At 41.8% G+C, this 26405-nt stretch overlaps 2 protein-coding genes across 2 annotated transcripts in view; one reads left to right on the top strand and one right to left on the bottom strand.

The window, feature by feature from the left end:
- The window catches only part of GABRB3 (gamma-aminobutyric acid type A receptor subunit beta3), an 820257-nt gene that overhangs the window by 141230 nt on the left and 652622 nt on the right, over positions 1-26405 (top strand). The window lies entirely within an intron of this gene.
- GABRA5 (gamma-aminobutyric acid type A receptor subunit alpha5) overlaps positions 1-26405 on the bottom strand; it is a 413237-nt gene that overhangs the window by 250676 nt on the left and 136156 nt on the right. Inside the window, exons 4-5 of the mRNA XM_077296876.1 lie at positions 20193-20260; positions 18363-18583 (exon numbers count right to left, since the gene is read on the bottom strand). Coding sequence (XP_077152991.1) covers positions 18363-18583; positions 20193-20260 — 289 coding nt within the window. The remainder of the gene's footprint in view (positions 1-18362; positions 18584-20192; positions 20261-26405) is intronic.

The following is a 26405-nucleotide window of genomic DNA, read 5'->3' as shown; positions in this document are numbered from 1 at the left end:
TAGTCAGTTTCTCAGGCTGTGACGAGGCGTCTAGGTTTTCAGGTAACGCTCCACAGCTGCCTTTAGTGTGTTTGGATAGGATCAGGATTGCGGTCAGTATAGCTTCCACATCCCCAGAACTTGTCCTATATATTCAGGGTATATGTGTCAGGTCAGTTTGAGATCCTACCACCAGGATCGTAACAGTACAGCAGGCCAGAAAGTGTTAATGCAGCAGAAGAGGGAGAAGAGAAATCTTAAGGTCATTTTTTTTTCCCTCTGCACTGTGTTTGGCCTCTCTCCTCCCCTTAATCTCTGGGTGGTTCTGTATGCAGCTACTAATATGGACATTCAGAGTCTGTCTTCTAGTGTGGATCATCTCACTGCAAGGGTACAGGGCATTCAGGATTATGTAGTCCGCAGTCCTATTTCAGAGCCTAAAATACCTATTCCTGAGCTGTTCTCCGGAGATAGATCTAGGTTTTTGAACTTTAAGAATAATTGTAAGTTATTCCTTTCTCTGAGACCTCGCTCATCTGGCGACTCTGTTCAGCAAGTTAAAATTGTTATTTCTTTGGTGCGGGGTTCTTTTTTGTGGCCAAGAAGGATGGTTCTCTGAGACCCTGTATAGATTATCGCCTTCTAAGTAACATCACGGTCAAATTTCAGTATCCCTTGCCACTGTTGTCCGATCTGTTTGCCCGGATTAGGGGGGCCAGTTGGTTCACCAAGATAGATCTTCGTGGAGCGTATAATCTTGTGTGCATAAAGCAGGGCGATGAATGGAAAACAGCATTTAATACGCCCGGAGGCCATTTTGAGTACTTGGTGATGCCTATTGGGCTTTCTAATGCCCCCTCTGTGTTTCAGTCCTTCATGCATGACATCTTCCGAGAGTACCTGGATAGATTTATGATTGTGTACCTGGATGATATTTTGGTCTTTTCTGATGATTGGGAGTCTCATGTGAAGCAGGTCAGGATGGTATTTCAGGTCCTGCGTGCCAATGCCTTGTTTGTGAAGGGCTCTAAATGTCTCTTCGGAGTCCAGAAGGTTTCCTTTTTGGGCTTTATTTTTTCTCCTTCTACTATCGAGATGGATCCAGTCAAGGTCCAGGCTATTCATGACTGGACTCAACCTACATCTGTGAAGAGTCTTCAGAAGTTCTTGGGTTTTGCTAATTTTTACCGTCGCTTCATCACTAATTTTTCTAGTGTGGTGAAGCCTTTGACGGATTTGACCAAGAAGGGTTCTGATGTGACGAATTGGTCTCCTGCGGCCGTGGAGGCCTTTCAGGAGTTGAAATGTCGGTTTTCTTCGGCTCCTGTCTTGCGCCAGCCCGATGTCTCTCTTCCCTTTCAGGTCGAGGTTGATGCTTCTGAGATTGGAGCAGGGGCTGTTTTGTCGCAGAGAAGCTCTGATGGCTCTGTGACGAGACCATGTGCTTTCTTTTCAAGAAAGTTTTCGCCTGCCGAGCGGAATTATGATGTTGGTAATCGAGAGTTGTTGGCAATGAAGTGGGCATTTGAGGAGTGGCGACATTGGCTTGAGGGAGCCAAGCATCGTGTGGTGGTCTTGACGGATCACAAGAATTTGACTTATCTCGAGTCTGCCAAATGGTTGAATCCGAGACAGGCTCGACGGTCGCTGTTTTTCTCTTGTTTCAATTTTGTGGTTTCATATCTTCCGGGTTCGAAAAACGTGAGGGCTGATGCCCTTTCTAGGAGTTTTGTACCTTACTCCCTGGAAGTTTCTGAACCGACTGGTGTTCTCAAAGAGGGGGTGATTTTGTCTGCCATCTCTCCTGATCTGCGACGGGTGTTGCAGGAGTTTCAGGCCAATAGACCTGACCGTTGTCCACCGGAGAGACTGTTTGTCCCAGACAGATGGACCAGTAGAGTAATTTCCGAGGTTCATTCTTCAGTGTTGGCGGGTCATCCTGGGATTTTTGGTACCAGGGATTTGGTGGCGAGATCCTTTTGGTGGCCTTCCTTGTCGCGGGATGTGCGTTCCTTTGTGCAGTCCTGTGGGATTTGTGCTCGGGCCAAGCCTTCGTGTTCTCGTGCCAGTGGATTGCTTTTGCCTTTGCCTGTCCCAAAGAGGCCTTGGATGCATATTTCCATGGATTTTATTTCGGATCTTCCTGTCTCTCAGAAGATGTCTGTCATCTGGGTGGTTTGTGATCGTTTTTCCAAAATGGTCCATTTGGTACCCTTGCCTAAGTTGCCTTCCTCCTCCGATTTGGTGCCACTGTTTTTTCAGAATGTGGTTCGTTTACATGGTATTCCAGAGAACATTGTGTCCGACAGAGGATGCCAGTTTGTGTCCAGATTTTGGCGATCCTTTTGTGCTAAGATGGGCATTGAATTGTCTTTTTCGTCAGCCTTCCATCCTCAGACGAATGGTCAAACCGAACGAACTAATCAGACCTTGGAAACTTATTTGAGATGTTTTGTTTCTGCTGACCAGGATGATTGGGTGACCTTTTTGCCATTGGCTGAGTTCGCCCTCAATAATCGGGCTAGTTCTGCTACTTTGGTTTCACCTTTCTTTTGCAATTCTGGTTTTCATCCTCGTTTCTCCTCGGGTCAGGTTGAGTCTTCTGACTGTCCTGGGGTGGATTCTGTGGTGGATAGGTTGCAGCAGATTTGGAACCATGTGGTGGACAATTTGACTTTGTCCCAAGAGAAGGCTCAGCGCTTTGCTAACCGCTGTCGCTGTGTGGGTCCCCGACTTCGTGTGGGGGATTTGGTATGGTTGTCTTCTCGTTATGTCCCGATGAAGGTTTCCTCTCCTAAGTTCAAGCCTCGTTTCATCGGTCCTTATAAGATTTTGGAAATCCTCAACCCTGTGTCTTTTCGTTTGGACCTCCCAACATCGTTTGCCATTCATAATGTGTTCCATAGGTCATTGTTGCGGAGATATGTGGTGCCTGTGGTCCCTTCTGTTGATCCTCCTGCTCCGGTCTTGGTCGAGGGGGAGTTGGAATATGTGGTGGAGAAGATCTTGGATTCTCGTATTTCGAGACGGAGGCTTCAGTACTTGGTGAAATGGAAGTGTTATGGTCAGGAGGATAATTCCTGGGTTGTCGCCTCCGATGTCCATGTGGCCGATTTGGTTTGTGCCTTTCATTTGGCTCGTCCTGATCAGCCTGGGAGCTCTGGTGAGGGTTCGGTGACCCCTCCTCAAGGGGCGGGGTACTGTTGTGAATTCCGTTCTCGGGCTCCCTCCTGTGGTCATGAGTGGTACTGTGTGAGTTTGTTCTTGGGCTCCCTCTGGTGGCCTTTAGCGATATGGCTGGTCTTGGCTGGGCTCAGCTGTTTCATCTCCTGCTAGGCTGGGCCTATTTAACTCACCTGGACCTTTACTGGTCGCCTGCTGTCGGTGTGTTCAGTCCTGATCATGTGCTCTCCTGAATATTCCTTGTGACCAGTCTCCTGCTATGAGAAGCTAAGTTTGCTTGTTTAGTTTCTCATTATTTCCTTGAAAACGTTTCTCATTATATTATGAGTTCAGCCCAGCTTGCTTTTATGTGATTTTTTGCTTGCTGGTTAGTTCTGGGGTGCAGAGTGCGCCCCTCACATCATGAGTCGGTGTGGGGGTTCTTGTATTCTCTGCGTGGTTTACTTTTGATAGCTTTTGTACTGACCGCACAGACACCTATCTATTATCTGCCTATCTAGTATTAGCGGGCCTCATTTGCTAAACCTGTTTCATCTCTACGTTTGTGTTTTCCCCTTAACTCACCATTATTATTTGTGGGGGGCTATCTAAAACTTTGGGGATATTTCTCTGAGGCAAGTGAGGTCTTTGCTTTCTCTCTAGGGGTAGTCAGTTTCTCAGGCTGTGACGAGGCGTCTAGGTTTTCAGGTAACGCTCCACAGCTGCCTTTAGTGTGTTTGGATAGGATCAGGATTGCGGTCAGTATAGCTTCCACATCCCCAGAACTTGTCCTATATATTCAGGGTATATGTGTCAGGTCAGTTTGAGATCCTACCACCAGGATCATAACACTTTCTGAGGGACGAGAGCAGGTACAGTATATGGACTATGCTCAAGGGGTAAGCCAATATCTGGAAGATAATGGCTGTGACAAAAAGTCAACATCTGCCTCTATCAGCTGTGGACCATTAAATGCCACTGTTAATCTCTGACTGTGGCATTAACAGCACACCGACTTTAGGGTGTGTCATTCTAGGAGCTGCCCCCCCGACATGATAATGGGGCACCTATAGATTGCTATAATAGCCGATGATCTGTGGAAGACCTCTCTACCTGTCTTCATGGAGTTCCATTTAAACTCAGCTTGTGGGTTTCAAAGGAGAATGTGATATTTGCTATTTACAGTAATACCGTGGTATTGCTATTGATAGAACAAGTGATCAGATGATCGCATGTTCAAGTCATCTAACACAACGAATAAATACAGTAAAAAGTTTTAAAAAAGTTTTAAAAATATGAAAAAACATAAAAGTTAAAATCATCCATTTTCCCTCATTAGAAATAAAGACATAACAAATTAAAAAAACTCACATGTGGTATCGCCGCATCCATAAAGTTTTAATTGAAATATTTAATTATAAAATTAATGAACCCGATTGCTAAACAGAAAAAATGTAAAATGCAAAATTTGCAAAAAAAATGCTGTAAGAAGCAATCAAAATGTTATATCTATACCAAAATGGTATCAATGAAAACATGTTGCCCTCACACAGCTCCATCAACTAAAAGATTAAAATGTTAAGGGTCTCAAACAATGGTGACGTAATCAAAAATTTGTTTTTACAAATTTTAGATTTTTTTTTCTTTTGCTATATTTCCAGGTCGTTTTTACCACCATAAAAGAATTCCCAAGAAACAAAGTCAGAATTGCATTTTTGTTGCAATTTCACAACACTGAAAATTTGTTCCCCATTCTCCAGTACACTATTTAGTAAAATGAATTGAGTCATTCAAAGTAATAGAACAAACCCTCACACGTCCATGTGTGCAGAAAAAAACAATTATTGCTCTTGGTAGAAGGGGAGAGAAAAACAAAAATGCAAAAACAGAAATTGGCTATGCTTGGTTAAAAATGGAAAATTGTATTCTGTAGGTGTCAAAAAGTTTAAAGACTGAACAGTAAAACCATGTAACAGAGATAATAATTTGACTTCTGCATTTATGATAGAGACAATTTAAAGGAATACCTGGTTAAGGAATTTAGATTTACTTACTGTTTTATGCCAAGTACAAGCCCTGGGGCACAGTATATAACACAGCAATTTTCTCTTTTGTGTTTTTTGGATCATTGTGACATATATTGACCCCTCAGGCTGTGAATATTATAGTTATTCTTTTGATGAAGTTGACGTGATTTGACAGTAGACTGAATTAGATGTCAAAAATGAATCCAGTATAACCTCAAGACAATTGTCTTGGATTTTGAATGGACAGTGACACTGTAAATATCATTTTGTTTCTAAAGTGATCCTTGCTATTGAATAAAGCATCTTAAGCCTAATTCAAAATACAGTAAAACTTTTGTTACACATGACCATGCATGGTTGTAAGCTCAGGGGCGATAGCTGCAGATCAGCCTGGTCTGTTAGACCTTTCAACAACTCCTCGGTGGTGTGCGGTTTGTCACCTAACCAGATTAGCTTCAGCACAGCTTGTTGCCGCTTGGCCGAGGCATTACTGCAGTGCTTCCAGCTTGCAACTGATGTTGACTTTTCTAAGATGGAGGATGAGGAGGAGGTGCAGGAACTGCTGTAGAAAGTAGGGGCAACCCTGCTTGAACCAGGGCCCACGATCCATGGTGATGGTAGCACATGTTCCGTCCCAGGGTCGACTGGATTCTAGCTTCCACAATGTTAACCCAGTGGGCTGAATGGGAAATGTAGTGTCTCTGGCCACAAACACTTGTCCAGATGTACGTGGTTAAGTGGGCCTTTCAGTCACAGTACTGGTTAAGGCACAGCTGATGTTATGGGACACATACTTGTGTAAGGTGAGAACAGTACACTGGCAGAAATAGTGGTGACTGGGGACTAAGTAACAAGGGACTGCCACCGCCATGAGGATGCAGAAATGTTACTTCTCCACAAGCCTAAAAGTCTGGAAATGTGGTCATTTAGCATTGTAGCATGGTGGTCAGGCCGGCAGTTGTTCTGCCCATACTAATGCTGGCATGGCAGAGGTTTCAAATGGCCTTTTTTTATAACTGGACTGTCTTTAATAAGGCGCCAGACTCTGTAACACTTAACAGTTGGCTTGGAAACTTCACTTTGGTGTTGATGCTCTGAGAATCAGTTCCCTGCCTTTAGTCTCTGACCACCCACTGCCTCTTCCTGCCTCGTGTGGTGCTGTGGATCCTTCCCAATCTGCACTGCTGTCTTCGCTCTGCATGTCACCTTCCAAGGTTGAGTCAGTGACTCCATCGTCCACCACCTCGTCTTCCACTTCTGCACCCTGGTCCTTCTCCTGACTTGCTGACATAAAAACACCAGTTGCTAGCAATTGTGTCTCATCATCATATAGCTATTTTTACAATAATTGCATTTTCCCACCATCGCCTTCTTGTGAGCCTGGCTGCTCAAATATTTGATCATTGCTACATGCAATCTCCTGATGTTGGAATGGGCAGCGTGAGAGGCCAGAATCTATAAATGGAAATGTGAACAGCTCTTCGGAGTGTCAAAGTGTGGGATCACTTGTCTCCGGGCTCTCAATATCGTGGGAGAAAGAAGTATTAGGGTGAGGATTATGTGGTCCAGAATCATGGCAACTAGACTGGACCGTGTGGTAGACAGGGTGATGCTGGCAAAGTGACTGGAGGCTTTATCTGCTATCCATCCAGCAACCTATTCACTCTGGTCTAGTTTCAAGAGTGGTGTTCCACGCTCCCCTACAAAGTGGGACAGGATGCTAGATCGACATGATGTGTGTGTTTGTTGTGCTCCTGCAGCAGTAACAGTTTCACCTTGCCCACGTCCTTGGCCTGTGCTCTCACCATCAGCATCACGTCCACTTCTCCATCCCTTACTACGCAACTTGCCCATTTAAAATTACATATTATATATTCATGTTGAGAAAGTGTTTCAGACAGTTTTACAATGCGAACAAAATTTTCCCACTACAGATGGATATCTAAGACTGAAGTATTAATATTGCAATGCTATTTGTCGTCAAAGGTTTTTCTTATGTGTTTTGAGATGCAACTCTAGCATCATAAATGCTGTATCAATGTCACTGCTGAAAAAAATTGCAGTACTACAATGCCAGAAACATTTGCCCACTTCAGATGCGTATAAGATGGCAATATCAATATAGCAATGTAATTTTTTTAGCAAACAATTTCTTTTTGGGGGGTTTTTGAGGCCCAACTGTAGCACATTAAATGCTGTATAAAACTTCACAGCTCAAAAAATAACCTATATTACAGTCCCAGACAAATTTGCACACCTCAGATGAACATATGAGACAGCAGTATAAATATTGCAATTAATTTTTTTAACAATTTATTTTTGGGGTGGTTTTGAGGCCCAACAGTAGCATGCTAAATGCTGTATAAAATTTCACAGCTCAAAAAAAAGGCTGTATTACAATGCTAGCCAAATTTGCACACCTCAGACGGACATATGAGACTGCAGTATTAACTTAGCAATGCCATTTTTTTTACAGTTTCTTTTTTGGGGGGATTTGAGACCCAAATGTAGTACGCTAAATGGCACATAAAATTTCACAGCTCAAAAGAAGGCAGTTTTACAATTCCATATAAACTTGCACACCTCAGACCGATGTATGAGACTACAGTATAAAATATAGCAATGCAATTTTTTTAACACATTTTTTTGAGGGATTTCAGGCTGAACTGTAGCACAATAAAATTAAATTTCACTGCTCAAAAAAATTGCAGTATTACAATGCCAGCAAATTTTGCCCAATTAAAATTGACATAAGAGCCTGCAGTATTAATATAGGAATGTTATTTATTTAACAAACAATTTATATTTGGGGGGGTTGAGGCACAACCGTAGCACACTAAATGCCATATAAAATTTCCCTGCTCAAAAAAATTTCAGTCTTACAAATTTGCCCAATAGAGATGGACATATGAGACTGCAGTTTCAATACAGCAATGCTATTGAGATCCAACCAAGTCTGGCTGTATGCTTTTGATGCACAACTGCCACAGTAAAAACAGTGATTTCCCTGCTCAGATCAATTTGCAGGATTAAAAGCAAAAATAATATTATTAGCCCTGAAAAGAGCTTTTGGTATCAGTTGCAGGCTACAGCATAAAGGACTTACAATTCATCCTATCCTGCATTATATGATCCCTTCAACACAATCTCTCCCTAAGTGCTGCAAACAGCAATATTAATATGTATTAGAATTAGCTCTAGGAAGGACTGTTGTTGTATTTCACAGAAATATAAATGTTTCTGAATCCCTAGCTAATATGCAGCTACAATTCTGTCCCTCTCTCATCAGCTCCTCTCCCTATGCTGCCTGTGTCCGGGTACAGTGTGACGAGCATAGCGTCACTGGTCTTGATAAGACCTGATGATGCTATGCGGCCAGCCAATCACAGTAATGCCACAACCAAGATGGCTATCGCGTTACCGTGACTGTCAGGCAATCCTCACATGTTCATTGCCTGTCTACAAAGAGTCAAACATGCGGGGTAAGGACTTGAACTTCCGCTTGAACATTCAAAAACTACTCGCTGAGTAATGAGCATCCTGAGCACACTGATGCTCGAGCGAGTCCTAAGTAGAGGACGAGCATGCTCGCTCATCACTAATAGATATGATAAAGGTCGTGAAGGGGTTGAAGCAGAAGAAGGGAATGCAGCAGTCATTATCTGGTAAATCAGACATTGTATCTCGCAGCTTAGCTATAGAGATCAAGCGAGATAAAGACACACATGTTCATTGCCCATCTATAACGAGCCAAACATGCGGGGTAAGGACTAGAACTTCCGCTTGAACATTCAAAAACTACTCGCTGAGTAACGAGCATCCTGAGCACACTAATGCTCAAGCGAGTCCTAAGTAGGGATGAGCATGCTCGCTCATCACTAATAGATATGATAAAGGTCGTGAAGGGGTTGAAGCAGAAGAAGGGAATGCGGCAGCCATTATCTGGTAAATCAGACATTGTATCTCGCAGCTTAGCTATAGAGATCAAGCGAGATAAAGAAAGACATAAAAAAAGGAATAAATTATTTAGATTGTGCGTGTGTTATCTCAGGTGGCACTACATTAAAACCAGTGAAACTGATTGGTTGTTGCAGGGTGCCTTATCCCAAGAGTAATTTTATTATCTCTTCACAGGTGTTCATTGGGATTTAGATCCAGACTAATTGCTGGCTACTTCAGAACTCTCCAGCACATATGTTTGAGGTCATTGTCCTTTTGGACAACCCAAGACCTAGTACACAAGCCTAGCTTTTTGACACTGGCACTACATTGTGACCCAAAATTCTTTGGTCATTTTCAGATTTTATGATGATTTGCACACAGTCAAGGCATCCAATGCCATAGGAACAAAAAACAACCCCAAACATCTTTGAACCTCCACCATATTTGAATGTAGGTATTGTTTTATTTTCTTTAACTCATTCCATTTTCGGTAAAAAGTAGTATATGTGTTTTTCCAAAAAGCTCTATATTGGTCTCATCTGTCTTTCTTATAAGAATTTTGGCTTACTCATGCACATTTTGGCAAACTCCACTCTACCTTTTCTGTCTCTGTGTCAGCAGTGGGATCCTGCTAGGTCTCCTGCCATTGCATTTAATTTCATTCAAATGCTGAGAGATAGCTCTCACTGACACTGATGCACCCTGAGCCTGTAGGACAGCTTGAAATTCTAAGAAACTTGATAGGGGTTGCTAATACACCATCTGGACTATCTTGCGTTACAACCTCTCATCAATTTTTCTCTGCCATTCACGTCCAGGGAGATTCACTACAGTACCATGGGTTATAAACTTCTTTATTATGTTGCACATAGTGAACAAAGGAAAAAGATCTCTGGAAATGGACTTGTAGCTCTGAAATTGTTAATATTGTTCAACAATTTAGGTTCTCAAGTCTTCAGACAGTTCTCTCCTCTTTCTCCTCTCCATGCTTAGTGTGGCACACACAGAAACACATTGCAAAGATTGACTCAACGTCTCCCCTTTTATCTGTAATTTCATATTGCCCACACCTGCTGCATGTCACATGTGAGTTTAAATGAGCATCAGATGCTTGAAACAAAGTGGTTTATCCACAATTTTGGAAAAATGACAATAATTCTGTTCTCCCATAGTTGGTGTTTAGTATGAAATGATGTCCAATTTGCCTTTTTTCTTTTTTTTTTAATAGTCACAATATACACAAACAAAATAAACATGTGTATAACAAAACATGTGCAATTGCAATACTTTTCTAGGAGAAATGCTTCATTTTGTGGAATAATTTCAAAGGTGCCAACACTTTCAGCCATGACTGTATATGTCTTTTGTTGTTGAACTTTTTTTTTGCAAATTGCATGTTATATTAAAGCAAATACAATTGTTTACCTAATTCTGATCTGATGCATGGCCTGCCATTTCCAGTGTCTAAGGCTTTATTACTGCAAGTATCCTGAATAAAGTTCATTGTTATGGAGCAGTCTCACACATTTTTCAGTACATTTAATTTCCCTTATGTCACTCATTTAGCAGTTGATCATCCTTGGAAGCTATTGTGGATATAGCTTGTTAATTTTACTGCCTGGTAATTGCCATTTCTGCTTTGTAAATGTCTTTACTATTGACTTAGATTAACAATAATGTTCTAATTGTAAAGTGTCCACTGGACATTTCTCTGTTCTCTAAGCCATCTATTAAGAGGAGATCAGAAGATTGATAAATAACCAGAAGAAGGCTGTTAAGTTACAGCTCTTTCCTCTGTATTTGACATTGCATTTCACAAAGTGAGATATTCCGAAAACATAAATTATAAATAAAAATAAAACAAAGTAAAAAGATTCTACAGAATTTACACTATAATAATCAAATTTGTTAAATATTGTTTAGAAATAGTGAATGTATATTTTATCATGGTGGAAGATAGAGGTATCACTGTGGTAGATAGTAGTTATGTGTATGTTTTGTTTACTTTTAAAAATGTTAAAACAATAATAATAAAAAGAAATATTAAAGCTCTAATAAGATAAATATGTTACTTAACTCCTATGGTTTTAAAACACTGAGCTGATTTGCATAAAACTCTGCAAGTAGTGGGTAGCTGATGTCTGAGACAGGCAAATTCTTCATAGAAAACGTTGAGATGATTTATTACAATCTCTGTATTTCTGTTTGTTGCATATATACAGTGCTGATAGTAAGACACTCTAACCAAACACTGAGAGTTTGAGCTGAGTCTGATTACCATAATCAGCCCAATACTCTCAAATGAAAGAATGCACGGCAGTCTGAGCGGACCCTGAAACTGATTCCTAACACATACATTATTTATGCAAAGTTCCCTGCTCTCGCATTGTGACTGGTCAGTCTCATGTAGGAGAAGAAGTACTCACACCCAGAGAAAAATCTCTGGTAAAACCCAGTTGAACTATAACATAATTTTGTCATGCGGGTACTGGGTAGACTACAGCTGATTACCCGGGCCCCTGCGATATCCCTCAGACTAGGGAAAACCCTGTCTGTCCCTCTCCCAGAATTTACACTGATGGTGTGCTTGTCTGGGCTGCTAGGGCTGACCCTGACTCCTGTTTCAGTCATATGCCACCCAGTGATTAGACCACACACCAACCCCTACAGAAAGCACAGACAGGGAAAACTAAATACGCACCACGCCGCAGACACACAGGAAAACACTATAATGTGCACAGGGCAAAACAAATACAAATATAGGAAGGAGAAATATGACAAAGGATAATACACCACCAGATACGATATTATTTCTCCTAGACCACCACTCCAGACCGAGATCACCAGGCACAAGGCACAAGCTATAATCGGCGACGCCCAAAGTCCAGAATGACTATTTAACCCCTTCACCCCCAAGGGTGGTTTGCACGTTAATGACCGGGCCAATTTTTACAATTCTGACCACTGTCCCTTTATGAGGCTATAACTCTGGAACGCTTTGACGGATCTTGGCGATTCTGACATTGTTTTCTCGTGACATATTGTACTTCATGTTAGTGGTAAAATTTATTCGATATAACTTGCGTTTATTTGTGAAAAAAATGGAAATTTGGCGAAAATTTTGAAAATTTTGCAATTTTCCAACTTTGAATTTTTATGCCCTTAAATCACAGACATATGTCACGCAAAATACTTAATAAGTAACATTTCCCACATGTCTACTTTACATCAGTACAATTTTGGAACCAAAATTTTTTTTTGTGACGGAGTTATAAGGGTTAAAAGTTGACCAGCAATTTCTCATTTTTACAACACCATTTTTTTTTAGGGACCACATCTCATTTGAAGTCATTTTGAGGGGTCTATATGATAGAAAATACTCAAGTGTGACACCATTCTAAAAACTGCACCCCTCAAGGTGCTCAAAACCACATTCAAGAAGTTTATTAACCCTTCAGGTGTTTCACAGGAATTTTTGGAATGTTTAAATAAAAATGAACATTTAACTTTTTTTCACACAAACTTTATTTCAGCTCCAATTTGTTTTATTTTACCAAGGGTAACAGGAGAAAATGGACCCCCAAAGTTGTTGTACAATTTGTCCTGAGTACGCTGATACCCCATATGTGGGGGTAAACCACTGTTTGGGCGTATGGCAGAGCTCGGAAGGAAAGGAGCGCCATTTGACTTTTCAATGCAAAATTGACTGGAATTGAGATGGGACGCCATGTTGCGTTTGGAGAGCCCCTGATGTGCCTAAACACTGAAACCCCCTAAAAGTGACACCATTTTGGAAAGTAGACCCCCTAAGGAACTTATCTTGATGTGTGGTGAGCACTTTGACCCACCAAGTGCTTCACAGAAGTTTATAATGCAGAGCCGTAAAAATAAAAAATCATATTTTTTCACAAAAATGATCTTTTCGCCCCCAATTTTTTATTTTCCCAAGGGTAAGAGAAGAAATTGGACCCCAAAAAATGTTGTGCAATTTGTCCTGAGTACGCTGATACCCCATATGTGGGTGTAAACCATTGTTTGGGCGCATGGCAGAGCTTGGAAGGGAAGGAGCGCCATTTGACTTTTCAATGCAAAATTGACTGGAATTGAGATGGGACGCCATGTTGCGTTTGGAGAGCCCCTGATGTGCCTAAACATTGAAACTCCCTACAAGTGACACCATTTTGGAAAGTAGACCCCCTAAGGAACTTATCTAGATGTGTGGTGAGCACTTTGACCCACCAAGTGCTTCACAGAAGTTTATAATGCAGAGCCGTAAAAATAAAAAATCATATTTTTTCACAAAAATGATCTTTTCGCCCCCAATTTTTTATTTTCCCAAGGGTAAGAGAAGAAATTGGACCCCAAAAAATGTTGTGCAATTTGTCCTGAGTACGCTGATACCCCATATGTGGGTGTAAACCATTGTTTGGGCGCATGGCAGAGCTTGGAAGGGAAGGAGCGCCATTTGACTTTTCAATGCAAAATTGACTGGAATTGAGATGGGACGCCATGTTGCGTTTGGAGAGCCCCTGATGTGCCTAAACATTGAAACTCCCTACAAGTGACACCATTTTGGAAAGTAGACCCCCTAAGGAACTTATCTAGATGTGTGGTGAGCACTTTGACCCACCAAGTGCTTCACAGAAGTTTATAATGCAGAGCCGTAAAAATAAAAAATCATATTTTTTCACAAAAATGATCTTTTCGCCCCCAATTTTTTATTTTCCCAAGGGTAAGAGAAGAAATTGGACCCCAAAAAATGTTGTGCAATTTGTCCTGAGTACGCTGATACCCCATATGTGGGTGTAAACCATTGTTTGGGCGCATGGCAGAGCTTGGAAGGGAAGGAGCGCCATTTGACTTTTCAATGCAAAATTGACTGGAATTGAGATGGGACGCCATGTTGCGTTTGGAGAGCCCCTGATGTGCCTAAACATTGAAACTCCCTACAAGTGACACCATTTTGGAAAGTAGACCCCCTAAGGAACTTATCTAGATGTGTTTTGAGAACTTTGAACCCCCAAGTGTTTCACTAAAGTTTATAGCGCAAATCCGTGAAAATAAAAATTCTTTTTTTTTTCACAAAAATGATTTTTTAGCCCCCAGTTTTGTATTTTCACAAGGGTAACAGGATAAATTGGACCCCAAAAGTTGTTGTCCAATTTGTCCTGAGTACGCTGATACCCCATATGTGGGGGGGAACCACTGTTTGGGTGCATGACAGAGCTCGGAAGGGAAGGAGCACTGTTTTACTTTTTCAACGCAGAATTGGCTGGAATTGAGATTGGACGCCATGTCGCGCTTGGAGAGCCCCTGATGTGCCTGGACAGTGGAAACTCCCCAATTCTACCTGAAACCCTAACCCAAACACACCCCTAACCCTAATCCCAACGGTAACCCTAACCACACCCCTAGCCCTGACACACCCATAATTCTAATCCCAACCCTAATCCAAACGTAAATGTAATCCAAACCCTAACTTTAGCCCCAACCCTAACTTTAGCCCCAACCCTAACTTTACCTCCAACCCTAGCCCTAACCCTAACCCTACCCCTAACCCTAACCCTAAACGTGACTGAAATACGTGGCACTGAAATACGTGGCACTGAAATACGTGGCACTGAAATACGTGGCACTGAAATACGTGGCACTTAAATACGTGGCACTTAAATACGTGGCACTTAAATACGTGGCACTTAAATACGTGATACGTGGCACTTAAATACGTGGCACTGAAACACGTGGCACTGAAATACGTGATATGTGGCACTGAAATACGTGGCACTGAAATACATGGCACTGAAATACGTGGCACTGAAATACGTGGCACTGAAATATGTGATACGTGGCACTTAAATACGTGGCACTGAAATACGTGATACGTGGCACTGAAATACGTGGCACTGAAATACGTGGCACTGAAATACGTGGCACTGAAATACGTGGCACTGAAATACGTGGCACTGAAATACGTGGCACTGAAACACGTGCAACTGAAATACGTGGTACTAAAATATGTGGCACTGAAATACATGATACGTGGCACTGAAATACGTGATACGTGGCACTGAAATACGTGGCACTGAAACACGTGGCACTGAAATACGTGATACGTTGCCCTGAAATACATGGCACTGAAATACGTGGCACTGAAATACGTGGCACTGAAATACGTGGCACTATGACTGTCAGAAAATGTTCATTAAACGGTTAGGGGTGAGGTTAGGGGTAGAGTTAGGGTTAGGGTTTGGATCCCTTTATCACCTTGATGGTGGTGGGTGGCTTTTCAGTGTGTTTTCTGTTTTTTTTCGATTAAAAATGCATGCGTTTTTAACGCAAACAAACGCATGTGCTTAAAAACACCAAGAAAATACTGCAGGTTGTATTTCTGAAAATTAACGCATGCAGAAAAAAACCGCATGCGTTTGAAAACGCGACCAAACGTGTACAAAAAAAACGCATGCGTTTTCAATGTTAAATATAGGGAAAAAACGCATGTGTTTTTTTGTGCAAAAAACGCTGCAGACAAAAACGCAAGTGTGAAACCAGCGACGCTTTTTATAGCAAAAAAGTTTTTGCGTCTCCACATTTTGAGAGCTATAATTTTTCCACATTTTGCTCCACAGAGTCATGTGAGGTCTTGTTTTTTGCGGGACGAGTTGACGTTTTTATTGGTAACATTTTCGGACACGTGACCGTTTTTGATCGCTTTTTATTCCGATTTTTGTGAGGCAGAATGACCAAAAACCAGCAATTCCTGAATTTCTTTTGGGAGAGGCGTTTATACCGTTCCGCGTTTGGTAAAATTGATAAAGCAGTTTTATTCTTCGGGTCAGTACGATTACAGCGATATCTCATTTATATCATTTTTTTATGTTTTGGCGCTTTTATACGATAAAAACTATTTTATAGAAAAAATAATTATTTTGGTATCGCTTTTTTCTCAGGACTATAACTTTTTTATTTTTTTGCTGATGATGCTGTATGGCGGCTTGTTTTTTGCGGGACAAGATGACGTTTTCAGCGGTACCATGGATATTTATATCAGTCTTTTTGATCGCGTGTTATTCCACTTTTTGTTCGGCGGTATGGTAATAACGCGTTGTTTTTTGCCTCGTTTTTTTTTTTTTTTTTCTTACGGTGTTTACTGAAGGGGTTAACTAGTGGGGCAGTTTTATAGGTGGGGTCGTTACGGACGCGGCGATACTAAATATGTGTACTTTTATTGTTTTTTTTTTAATTTAGATAAAGAAATGTATTTATGGGAATAATATATTTTTTTTTTTTTCATTATTTTGGAATATTTTTTTTTATTTTTTTTTACACATTTGGAAAAATTTTTTTTAACTTTTTTACTTTGCCCCAGGGGGGGACAATACAGATCGGTGATCTGCCAGTTTGCATAGCACTCTGACAGATCACCGATCTGGGAGAAGTGCAGGCTGCTTCACAGTGCCTGCTCTGAGCAGGCGTCTGTGAAGCCACCTCCCTCCCTGCAGGACCCGGATCCGCGGCCATCTTGGATCCGGGTCTGGAGCAGGCAGGGAGGGAGGTAAGACCCTCGCAGCAACGCGATCACATCGCGTTGCTGCGGGGGGCTCAGGGAAGCCCGCAGGGAGCCCCCTCCCTGCGCGATGCTTCCCTGCACCGCCGGCACATCGCGATCATGCAGCCGACACCCGGCCGCGATCGGCCGCGCTCCCCCCGTGAGCGCGGCCGATCGGCTATGACGTACTATCCCGTCGGCGGTCATACGGGCCCACCCCACCTCGACGGGATAGTACGTCGGATGTCAGGAAGGGGTTAAAGGCCACGGGCGTGACCCAGCCTCCAACCCGATTACCAGCTAGATTAACCCCGGACAACCTGGATAAAGTCTAGCCGGCGCCACTCAGCGTATAGTGGACGAATGTGGAATTACCGCTGTCTGTCGGACGCCCTAGTGTGAATAGCGTCCAAAATAACAAATTACCTAAACTTTACAAGATAATATCTCTGCAATGGAGAGGAGAAAGTAAAAAATAATAAATACATTTTACTCAGCTCTGCATGATGTGGCCAGTTTAACATGCTCAAACTCATGAAAGGTCTTCTTTATTGCATACATGTCCAGTTCTTCATTGAGGTGGTGTGTGATTTCTAAATTAATATGGGTCTCAGAGGCAGGACAAACATCAGATATTTATGATATATCTTTTGTGTATGCCGGAAATGACCCAGATACAGCAACTCCCTTAGAAGAACAAATATATTTGATCTATTCTCTTTATTTAGGGTTACCAAACTTACCAGTTATCCATAAATAATCTGTGTCCATCACATACATTTTTCTGTGTCCACCATGGGCGCTAACTTTTTGAAACTCTGCTTTTAAAAATCTTGTATTTATTCCTGGTCTCGTCAGTTAGTTATATTACATTCAGTTCTTACTAATCCCAATGCTGACCATATTTTTACCTGTTCCTGAGGTTATTATTGCTTAAAGTTTTTTTACTAGTTGGCTATGCTTTTGTGCATTGGGTAATTAGCAATTTTCTTAATTCACAGGCCATTAAAGGGTATCTGTCAGTGGGATCAACCATACTAAGCCATATATATGGGCATGCAGGTCAAAGAAAAGTAAATAAAATGATACCTTAATGTCTGTGATTCAAATTTCTATTCCAGAGAAATCCAGATTTCTCTTATTTGTAAATTAACTGTTGAGATGTATGGGCCGGGAACAGATCTGCATGAGAATCTGCCTCCATAGATTATTTTGTATAAAAGGAGGTGTTAACAGAGTGATGTACTGTATATTGGCCATCTCCTGATCTCACTGCAGAGCTGTATGTTATTTTATCTGACACATCTTTAGGTTTCTCTCAGTGTTTCAGCTTCATTCTCACATGTGGCCAGTGTTGCAATAAATGCAATACAGCAGAGCTATGAGAACAGCAGTAAATGTGTTTGTTATGAGTCAAAGCTCAGTTCTACTGTTTTGTATTAGTTACATGTCTCACACTGGTAATGGCCCATTCTAAAATAAGCTCTGGAGGCAGATTCTCATACATGTCAGTGTTCAGCCCATAGCCCTTAGCAGCTCATTTACACATAAGACAAATGTTGATTTTTCAGGAATAAGACTTCATATATCAGATATCAAGGTATCATTTGATTCAGTTTCCTATGACCTACAGGCTCTTATAGATGGCTTAAGTGGGTTGATCCTACTGACTGATTCCCTTTAACTACACAGATAGTTCATCTTACCTCATTGTATAAAGCAGTGTGCCATCATCTTCGAGACGTAGTAGTTTGTTGGGTGTTGTTATGTTGTGAGCAATTGACTTTTTACCATTGTGGAAAAACGTGTCAGGTGTCCAAATTTTACTGGCCAGTAAGTTGTTTAGAGGAAGACGCTGCATAGGTCCTTGAAAGCTAAGTCTTTCATCCTTCCAGCTCTGGCGAAAAAATACATCAATGGTATACTCCTAAAATATAAAGTCAAAGGTGGTCACTTTTAAAAAAAATAAAATTAATGTTAGCTCATTTACATTTAACTAAATGATGTATCTTATATAAGACTGAAGGTTGGAGGAGCATATCCACTCCAATTCAGCTCTGATACCAGGGTTGACATATTTGTTGATGTGATGACTGGACTGCATTCTGGCCATTTATTCAGTTGCAGATTCAGTTAGGTCACATAACTGGCTGGTAGGCATCATTAGGGAGTCTGCAGACCCCTCTAAGTTTATTATTTCTCTGTTGCTTTATGATAGAAACATATTCTATTACAGTGAACAGAGATGGTCATAATGCAAAGTCTCCAATGCTTTTCTAATTTCACCAGCAGCCAAATGGCCTACAGTATAACACGTATGAAGAAACCAGATTACCCTGACGAAACCCATACAACCATGGAGAGTACATAGAAACATGTTATATACACTTGACCTCTAGGGTTAGTAAGTCCTTCTTTAGACATTATGTTAATATACAAATATCGTCTTCAGATAACCTTCAACTAATGTTCCCCCTTTGGCCACATTGTGTGAACAGTGTTTTTACTTATAGGGATCATATAGTGAAAGCAAGTTATCACCTATCCACAAACTGAATGATAGTTTATCTATCGTTAGGGTCTGGTCTGATTACTTGGACCTGCACCAATCAGTAGAATGGGAAATATTTATCACCCAGTATAGTGCAACTTCAGTACAATGCTGGAGATAAAAATTCCTTGTCGATCAGTGTAGGTCCCAGCACTCATACCGTCACTGATCAATGTTATAGAATATATGGATGTGGATAGAAAATAACTTGCTTTCACTCGACAACTCCTTTCATCTTGTTAATCCACAGGTAGTGGTAACATGAAAGGAAAAGTAATTTTAGTAGCTAAATAGAACCTCTATGAATCTTATTATATTTTCCAAGCGTTTAAGAAATTAAGAGCCTGGGAAAAACAATTAGGCCACTGGCCAGGTTACATATGCCACAATTTATCGTTTGCCTTTTATTAACTTACTTTTCTGTCTTGTGGTATTTATTGCCATTTTTGTGCCAAATTATCTAAAATTGTGCACGTTGTTCATGAATTTTGTGCAAAAGTAAAAAACGGTCTTTTTTCTGTATCTAGCTGTCTTTGCTACTTTTTAGAGCAAAAAAAAAATCACTACTTGCAAAATATTTGAAAAATAGAGCCAAGATAAGCGTCATACTTAGAAACACTTGATGGGTGGACCATAAGACATTGGCATCATAATGTGTTTTTAAAAAGTCACAATAGATGAATCAAGTGAAAACACCTGAAAATCAAAAATTCCACCCACGATAGTGAACATAAGTGAAAATAAGTGAAAACATGTTATTAATTAGACTTTAAAAAATGGCAAAAACTACAAGAAGAATTAGGTGCAAATGAAAATCATTTGAGAATTACCAAAAAATATTGTAAAAATAACAGTGAAAAAATGCAATAATGAATTAGAGCCATAGTGCCTTAAAATTCATTAATAACTTGGTACTATAGAATTAAGCTAAGTTAGTATTACAGTTATCATAGTATGAATTACTTCTATGTTTTCAGTAACTTACCATTTCTGTATCTGATACTGGTCCAAAGCTTGTAACATAAATGTCGGTTTTGACTTGAGTAATTCTTTCTGAAAACAAACAGACAAATACACTTATTAATTACCAGCTATTGAACCCATTCTACCCCCCCCCCCTTTGGGTGACAAGCATTTTTATTGGTACATTACTACAGTGTCTTCAATAAAATGACACCAGAGATAGCGGTATGCTCACACGCTGACTCTGGTGCCTTTTTATTGAAGTATTTTACTAAAACATCAACATTGCAGTGTGCACGCACCAGCTATAGGGTTAATAGCGATGGCCGGTGTGTGTGCACTGCTATGCTGATGTTGTAGTAGAATACTTCAATAAAATGATGCCAAAGTCAGCACGTGCGCATACCACTGCAATAAATTCTGTGTAAAACACTTTTTTTTAGTCTCTGGTAGTTATTTACGTTGGGTTGTGGGTATTGTCTTATACATGTCTTCCTCCTCTGGCTGCTTTTCTCTCTTTTTTTTTCACCATGCCCGGACTTTCCAGATTGGGTATTATAGTACAATAAAATGCTGCCAGATTCAGCACATGTGCTAGGTGTCGAGTTCCCGCTGCTGCACTGGGGGAATCTGAAACCATGTCCTCTGCAGTCTGCCATTCTTCCTCAGCCACAGAGGATTCTGCTCAGCAGAGACATCGATCCCAGCGTCTTGCTCAATATGATGCTGGTAGTCTGGTTACTGCTGCCGTCCCAGGTCCAGCTATTGTAACCAGCATTAGGCAGCAGCGAGCAGACATTCCTGGGTCCCAGCGTCTTGCTCAAGCTGATACTGGTAGTCTGGTTACTGCTGCCGTCCCAGGTCCAGCTATTGTAACCAGCATTAGGCAGCGGCGAGCAGAAACTCCTGGGTCCCAGCGTCTTGCTCAATATGATGCTGGTAGTCTGGTTACTGCTGCCGTCCCAGGTCCAGCTATTGTAACCAGCATTAGGCAGCGGCGAGCAGACACTCCTGGGACTAAGTCTTACTTTTTGGGTACTGAGCATGCCCGTGGGACGACCTCTCATTGGAGGTCGGAGGTCACATGCCCAGATTCTAAAGCGGCTCCGATTGGAGCACTAGCAAGGTCCCAGAAGGCTGCAACAACAAATGGTTTGCATAGCCGCTCAACCATGCGCCAATATAACCTGTAATCATGCTATGTGGATGCGTGTATGTACTGGTGAAAGCTCCTAAATGATCCCCATCCCTTGTGTTGTTGTCTGATTGTGGGTGATTGGAGCTTACATAGTGCCAGTCAGTGCAATCCAGCACTGTGCTCGAATTTACCAGCGTCAAATTGTGGCGTTCGCCAGAGCGACGCCATGCACAATTAGTGCGCTTACCTACCTTAGTTAGGGCGGTTAGTGGCACTCACCAGCGCGATACAGCGCGCACGCAGTGCTCTAAATTTACTAGACAGTTCTTCAGGCATTGCAGTTGTGGCACCGTGCGCTTGTGGGTCTAGTAAGACTCTGGCCCCACGTCCTAGGGGCTGAGTCCTGTGACCATACACTAGCGTCCATTTAGCCGAGCTTTGTGAGTTCAAACAGGCTATGGCATTTACATCCCGCGGTATTGCGGCTCTGTGAAGCAACAGAGTCCACCTTTGTACACACCGGGTGACATTAACCCACATGTGTTCGTCTATTATACCACTATCTCTGAACGGTTGACCCCGGGCTGCGAACGCACCTTATCACTCCCATTATATTATTGGGTGCATTCCGCCAGCCCTAACAACGTGTGCACGCCGCGCCTATGGTCAGCGCGTGCACACTGCTATTTTGATGTTATTGCACATTACTTCAATAAAATGGCGCTGGAGTCAGCACATGTGCATACCACGATTTCAGGCATAATTTTAGTGAAGTGATGTACTACAGCCATAACATAGCAGTGCGCATGTGTCGGCCATATGCATAATGGAAATTACTGGCGTGTGTTCACTGCTATGTTAATATGTTACATGCTGATGACAGCTCTGCCGAAACCCGCATTAGGGTGAGCACGTGTCAGTCCAGGGATCTCTTTGCCCCTTTGGCTGCTATCCTTTTGAGGTAAACATCTCCTGGATTCCATTCTTGACGTACGATTAGAATATTCTTATGTGTGACTGTGTATAATTCATGATCGGTACTATTGATTTTGTTTCACTGAGGCAAGATGGGATGTTGCAAAAAGTATTTATATTCATAGGTGCACTATGGGGCCTATAGTGCCTTTTGAGTGGTTCCTGCATTAGGATGTGCGCCCCTTTTTTAAGTATGCATTAGTCAGTCCCCCTACTCCCTGTATCTGTTCCTTTTTTGAAAATGTTGTATACTTCATTATTACATAGGACGTTTGATCATTTTTTTGCTTTGTTTTTTTGTCATGATCCTTCAGCGATCTATCCCCAATAATTGGTTCTATTTTTTGCACGATAAATGTGGTAATTGTTGCCAATAGGTTATATCAGAGACATGGGTAGTTGTCCTATGAATTGTTTGTGGTATGTTGACGTTGTAGTAAAATTCTTCAATAAAATGGCGCTGGGGTCAGCATTTGCCCATACCGTACTATCCAGTGCCATTTTCGTGAAGACACTGTATCTGCACATTCACATATAAACAGTCTATAATAAAATGGCACCGGTGATTGTGATATGCACACGTGCTGACTCTGGCCCCATTTTATTAAAGTAAGGGTGAAACATGCGCGTCAGGACTGATGGTAGGAGCTCTTTATAATTTTCAATAGTGTTTGACAACAAAGGTAAACTATGTCTCTATATTTCAGCTTCTTAGCTGCTTTGCAAGTCATTCTCCTAGCAGCAACAGTTTCAGGGACCACAGTTACCTCATTTGATAAATCACCCGATCTAATATGTTCATATGCATTACTGCACTCTGCACTTTATTGCTCTATTCAGTCCACTAAAATACTTGATTTGTGAATACAATCATTCAGATACGTTTCATTGTATTTGTATATTGGACTTATTGTGAATATAGTTAGTGTTGCAGTAAAAGACTCAGCGTGCAGCTGGTGACAGCTCTCAGCCATACCAATTGGCGGTGGAATATCCAATTAGACACCTATCATAAGATCGCGGCATAGCTGGTCACAAAAAGATATACATATACTTTGAGTATAGCTAAAATGATGATTATTTTGCATTTAATTGAACAGTTGCACATTGCCCTTTAATTATTATGCAAACAGACCACCTTAACCCCTTAGTGACAGAGCCAATTTGGTACTTAATGACAGAGCCAATTTTTACAATTCTGACCAGTGTCACTTTAAGAGGTTATAACTCTGGAACGCTTTATCGGATCCCGCTGATTCTGAGACTGTTTTTTCGTGACATATTGTACTTCAAGATAGTGGTAACACTCCTTCGATATTAATTGCGATTATTTATGAAAAAAATGGAAATATGGCGAAAATTTTTAAAATTTTGCAATTTTCAAACTTTGTATTTTTATGCCCTTAAATCAGAGAGATATGTCACAAAAAATAGTTCATAAATAACATTTCCCACATGTCTACTTTACATCAGCACAATTTTGGAAACAATTTTTTTTTTTTTGGGGAGTTATAAGGGTTAAAAGTTGACCAGCAATTTCTCATTTTTACAACACCATGTTTTTTTTAGGGACCACATCACCTTTGAAGTCATTTTGAGGGGTCTATATGATAGAAAATAACCAAGTGTGACACCATTCTAAAAACTACACCCCTCAAGCTGCTCAAAACCACATTCAAGAAGTTTATTAACCCTTTACGTACTTCACAGGAACTGAAACAATGTGGAAGAAAAAAATGAACATTTAACTTTTTTTTGCAAACATTTTACTTCAGAACCATTTTTTTTAATTTTCACAAGTGTAAAAACAGAAATTTAACCACAAATTTTGTTGTGCAATTTTTCCTGAGTACGACGATACCCCATTGTCATGATTCTCAATGGCGAGAGAACATAGCCCAGCATATATGAGAACTAGCTCTTGGAAGATGGAAACTATACTGACCATGAACTAAACCTGCCGCACAACTAGAAGTGGCCGGGTAGCATGCCTACGTTTTTTAACCCTAGATGCCCAGCGCCAGCCGGAGAACTACCTAATCCTAGCAGAGGAAAAGACAGTCCTGGCTCACCTCTAGAGAAATTTTCCCAAAAGGCAGACAGAGGCCCCCACATATATTGGCGGTGATTTTAGATGAAATGACAAACGTAGTATGAAAATAGGTTTAGCAAAATCGAGGTCCGCTTTCTAGATAGCAGGAAGACAGAAAGGACACTTTCATGGTCAGCAGAAAACCCTAACAAAACACCATCCAGAAATTCCTTTAAGACTCTAGCATTAACTCATAACACCAGAGTGGCAATTTCCGATCACAAGAGCTTTCCAGACACAGTAACGAAACAGCAGCTGTGAACAGGAACAAAATGCAAAAACACACAAGGACAAAAGTCCAACTTAGCTGGGAGTTGTCTAGTAGCAGGAACAAGCACAGAAGGCTTCTGATTACATTGTTGACCGGCAAGAAACTGACAGAGGAGCAAGGTTATATAGCGACTCCCACATCCTGATAGGAGCAGGTGAACAGAGGGGATGATGCACACAAGTTCAATTCCACAAGTGGCCACCGGGGGAGCCCAGAATCCAATTTCACAACAGTACCCCCCCCTCAAGGAGGGGGCACCGAACCCTCACCAGAACCACCAGGGCGATCAGGATGAGCCCTATGAAAGGCACGGACAAGATCGGAGGCATGAACATCAGAGGCAGTGACCCAAGAATTATCCTCCTGACCGTATCCCTTCCATTTGACCAGATACTGGAGTCTCCGTCTGGAAACACGAGAGTCTAAGATCTTTTCCACAACGTACTCCAACTCACCCTCAACCAACACCGGAGCAGGAGGCTCAACGGAAGGCACAACCGGTACCTCATACCTGCGCAACAATGACCGATGAAAAACATTATGAATCGAAAAGGATGCAGGGAGGTCCAAACGGAAGGACACAGGGTTAAGAATCTCCAATATCTTGTACGGGCCGATGAACCGAGGCTTAAACTTAGGAGAAGAAACCCTCATAGGGACAAAACGAGAAGACAACCACACCAAGTCCCCAACACAAAGCCGAGGACCAACACGACGACGGCGGTTGGCAAAAAGCTGAGTCTTCTCCTGGGACAACTTCAAATTGTCCACCACCTGCCCCCAAATCCGATGCAACCTCTCCACCACAGCATCCACTCCAGGACAATCCGAAGATTCCACTTGACCGGAGGAAAATCGAGGATGAAACCCCAAATTACAGAAAAACGGGGACACCAAGGTGGCAGAGCTGGCCCGATTATTGAGGGCGAACTCCGCCAAAGGCAAAAAAGCAACCCAATCATCCTGATCCGCAGACACAAAACACCTCAAATATGTCTCCAAGGTCTGATTAGTCCGCTCGGTCTGGCCATTAGTCTGAGGATGGAAAGCAGACGAAAAAGACAAATCTATGCCCATCCTAGCACAGAATGCCCGCCAAAATCTAGACACGAATTGGGTCCCTCTGTCAGAAACGATATTCTCAGGAATACCATGCAAACGAACAACATTTTGAAAAAACAGAGGAACCAACTCGGAAGAAGAAGGCAACTTAGGCAAGGGAACCAGATGGACCATCTTAGAGAAACGGTCACACACCACCCAGATGACAGACATCTTCTGAGAAACAGGCAGATCCGAAATAAAATCCATCGAGATGTGCGTCCAAGGCCTCTTCGGGATAGGCAAGGGCAACAACAATCCACTAGCCCGAGAACAACAAGGCTTGGCCCGAGCACAAACGTCACAAGACTGCACAAAGCCTCGCACATCTCGTGACAGGGAAGGCCACCAGAAGGACCTTGCCACCAAATCCCTGGTACCAAAGATTCCAGGATGACCTGCCAACGCAGAAGAATGAACCTCAGAGATGACTCTACTGGTCCAATCATCAGGAACAAACAGTCTACCAGGTGGGCAACGATCAGGTCTATCCGCCTGAAACTCCTGCAAGGCCCGCCGCAGGTCTGGAGAAACGGCAGACAATATCACTCCATCTTTAAGGATACCTGTGGGCTCAGAATTACCAGGGGAGTCAGGCTCAAAACTCCTAGAAAGGGCATCCGCCTTAACATTCTTAGAACCCGGTAGGTACGACACC

Source organism: Ranitomeya variabilis, chromosome 3 (genome assembly GCF_051348905.1).
Source record: "Ranitomeya variabilis isolate aRanVar5 chromosome 3, aRanVar5.hap1, whole genome shotgun sequence".
Classification (NCBI taxonomy): domain Eukaryota; kingdom Metazoa; phylum Chordata; class Amphibia; order Anura; family Dendrobatidae; genus Ranitomeya; species Ranitomeya variabilis.
The sequence above is the reverse complement of the archived record's forward strand: the minus strand, read 5'-3'. Positions and strand labels throughout refer to the sequence as shown.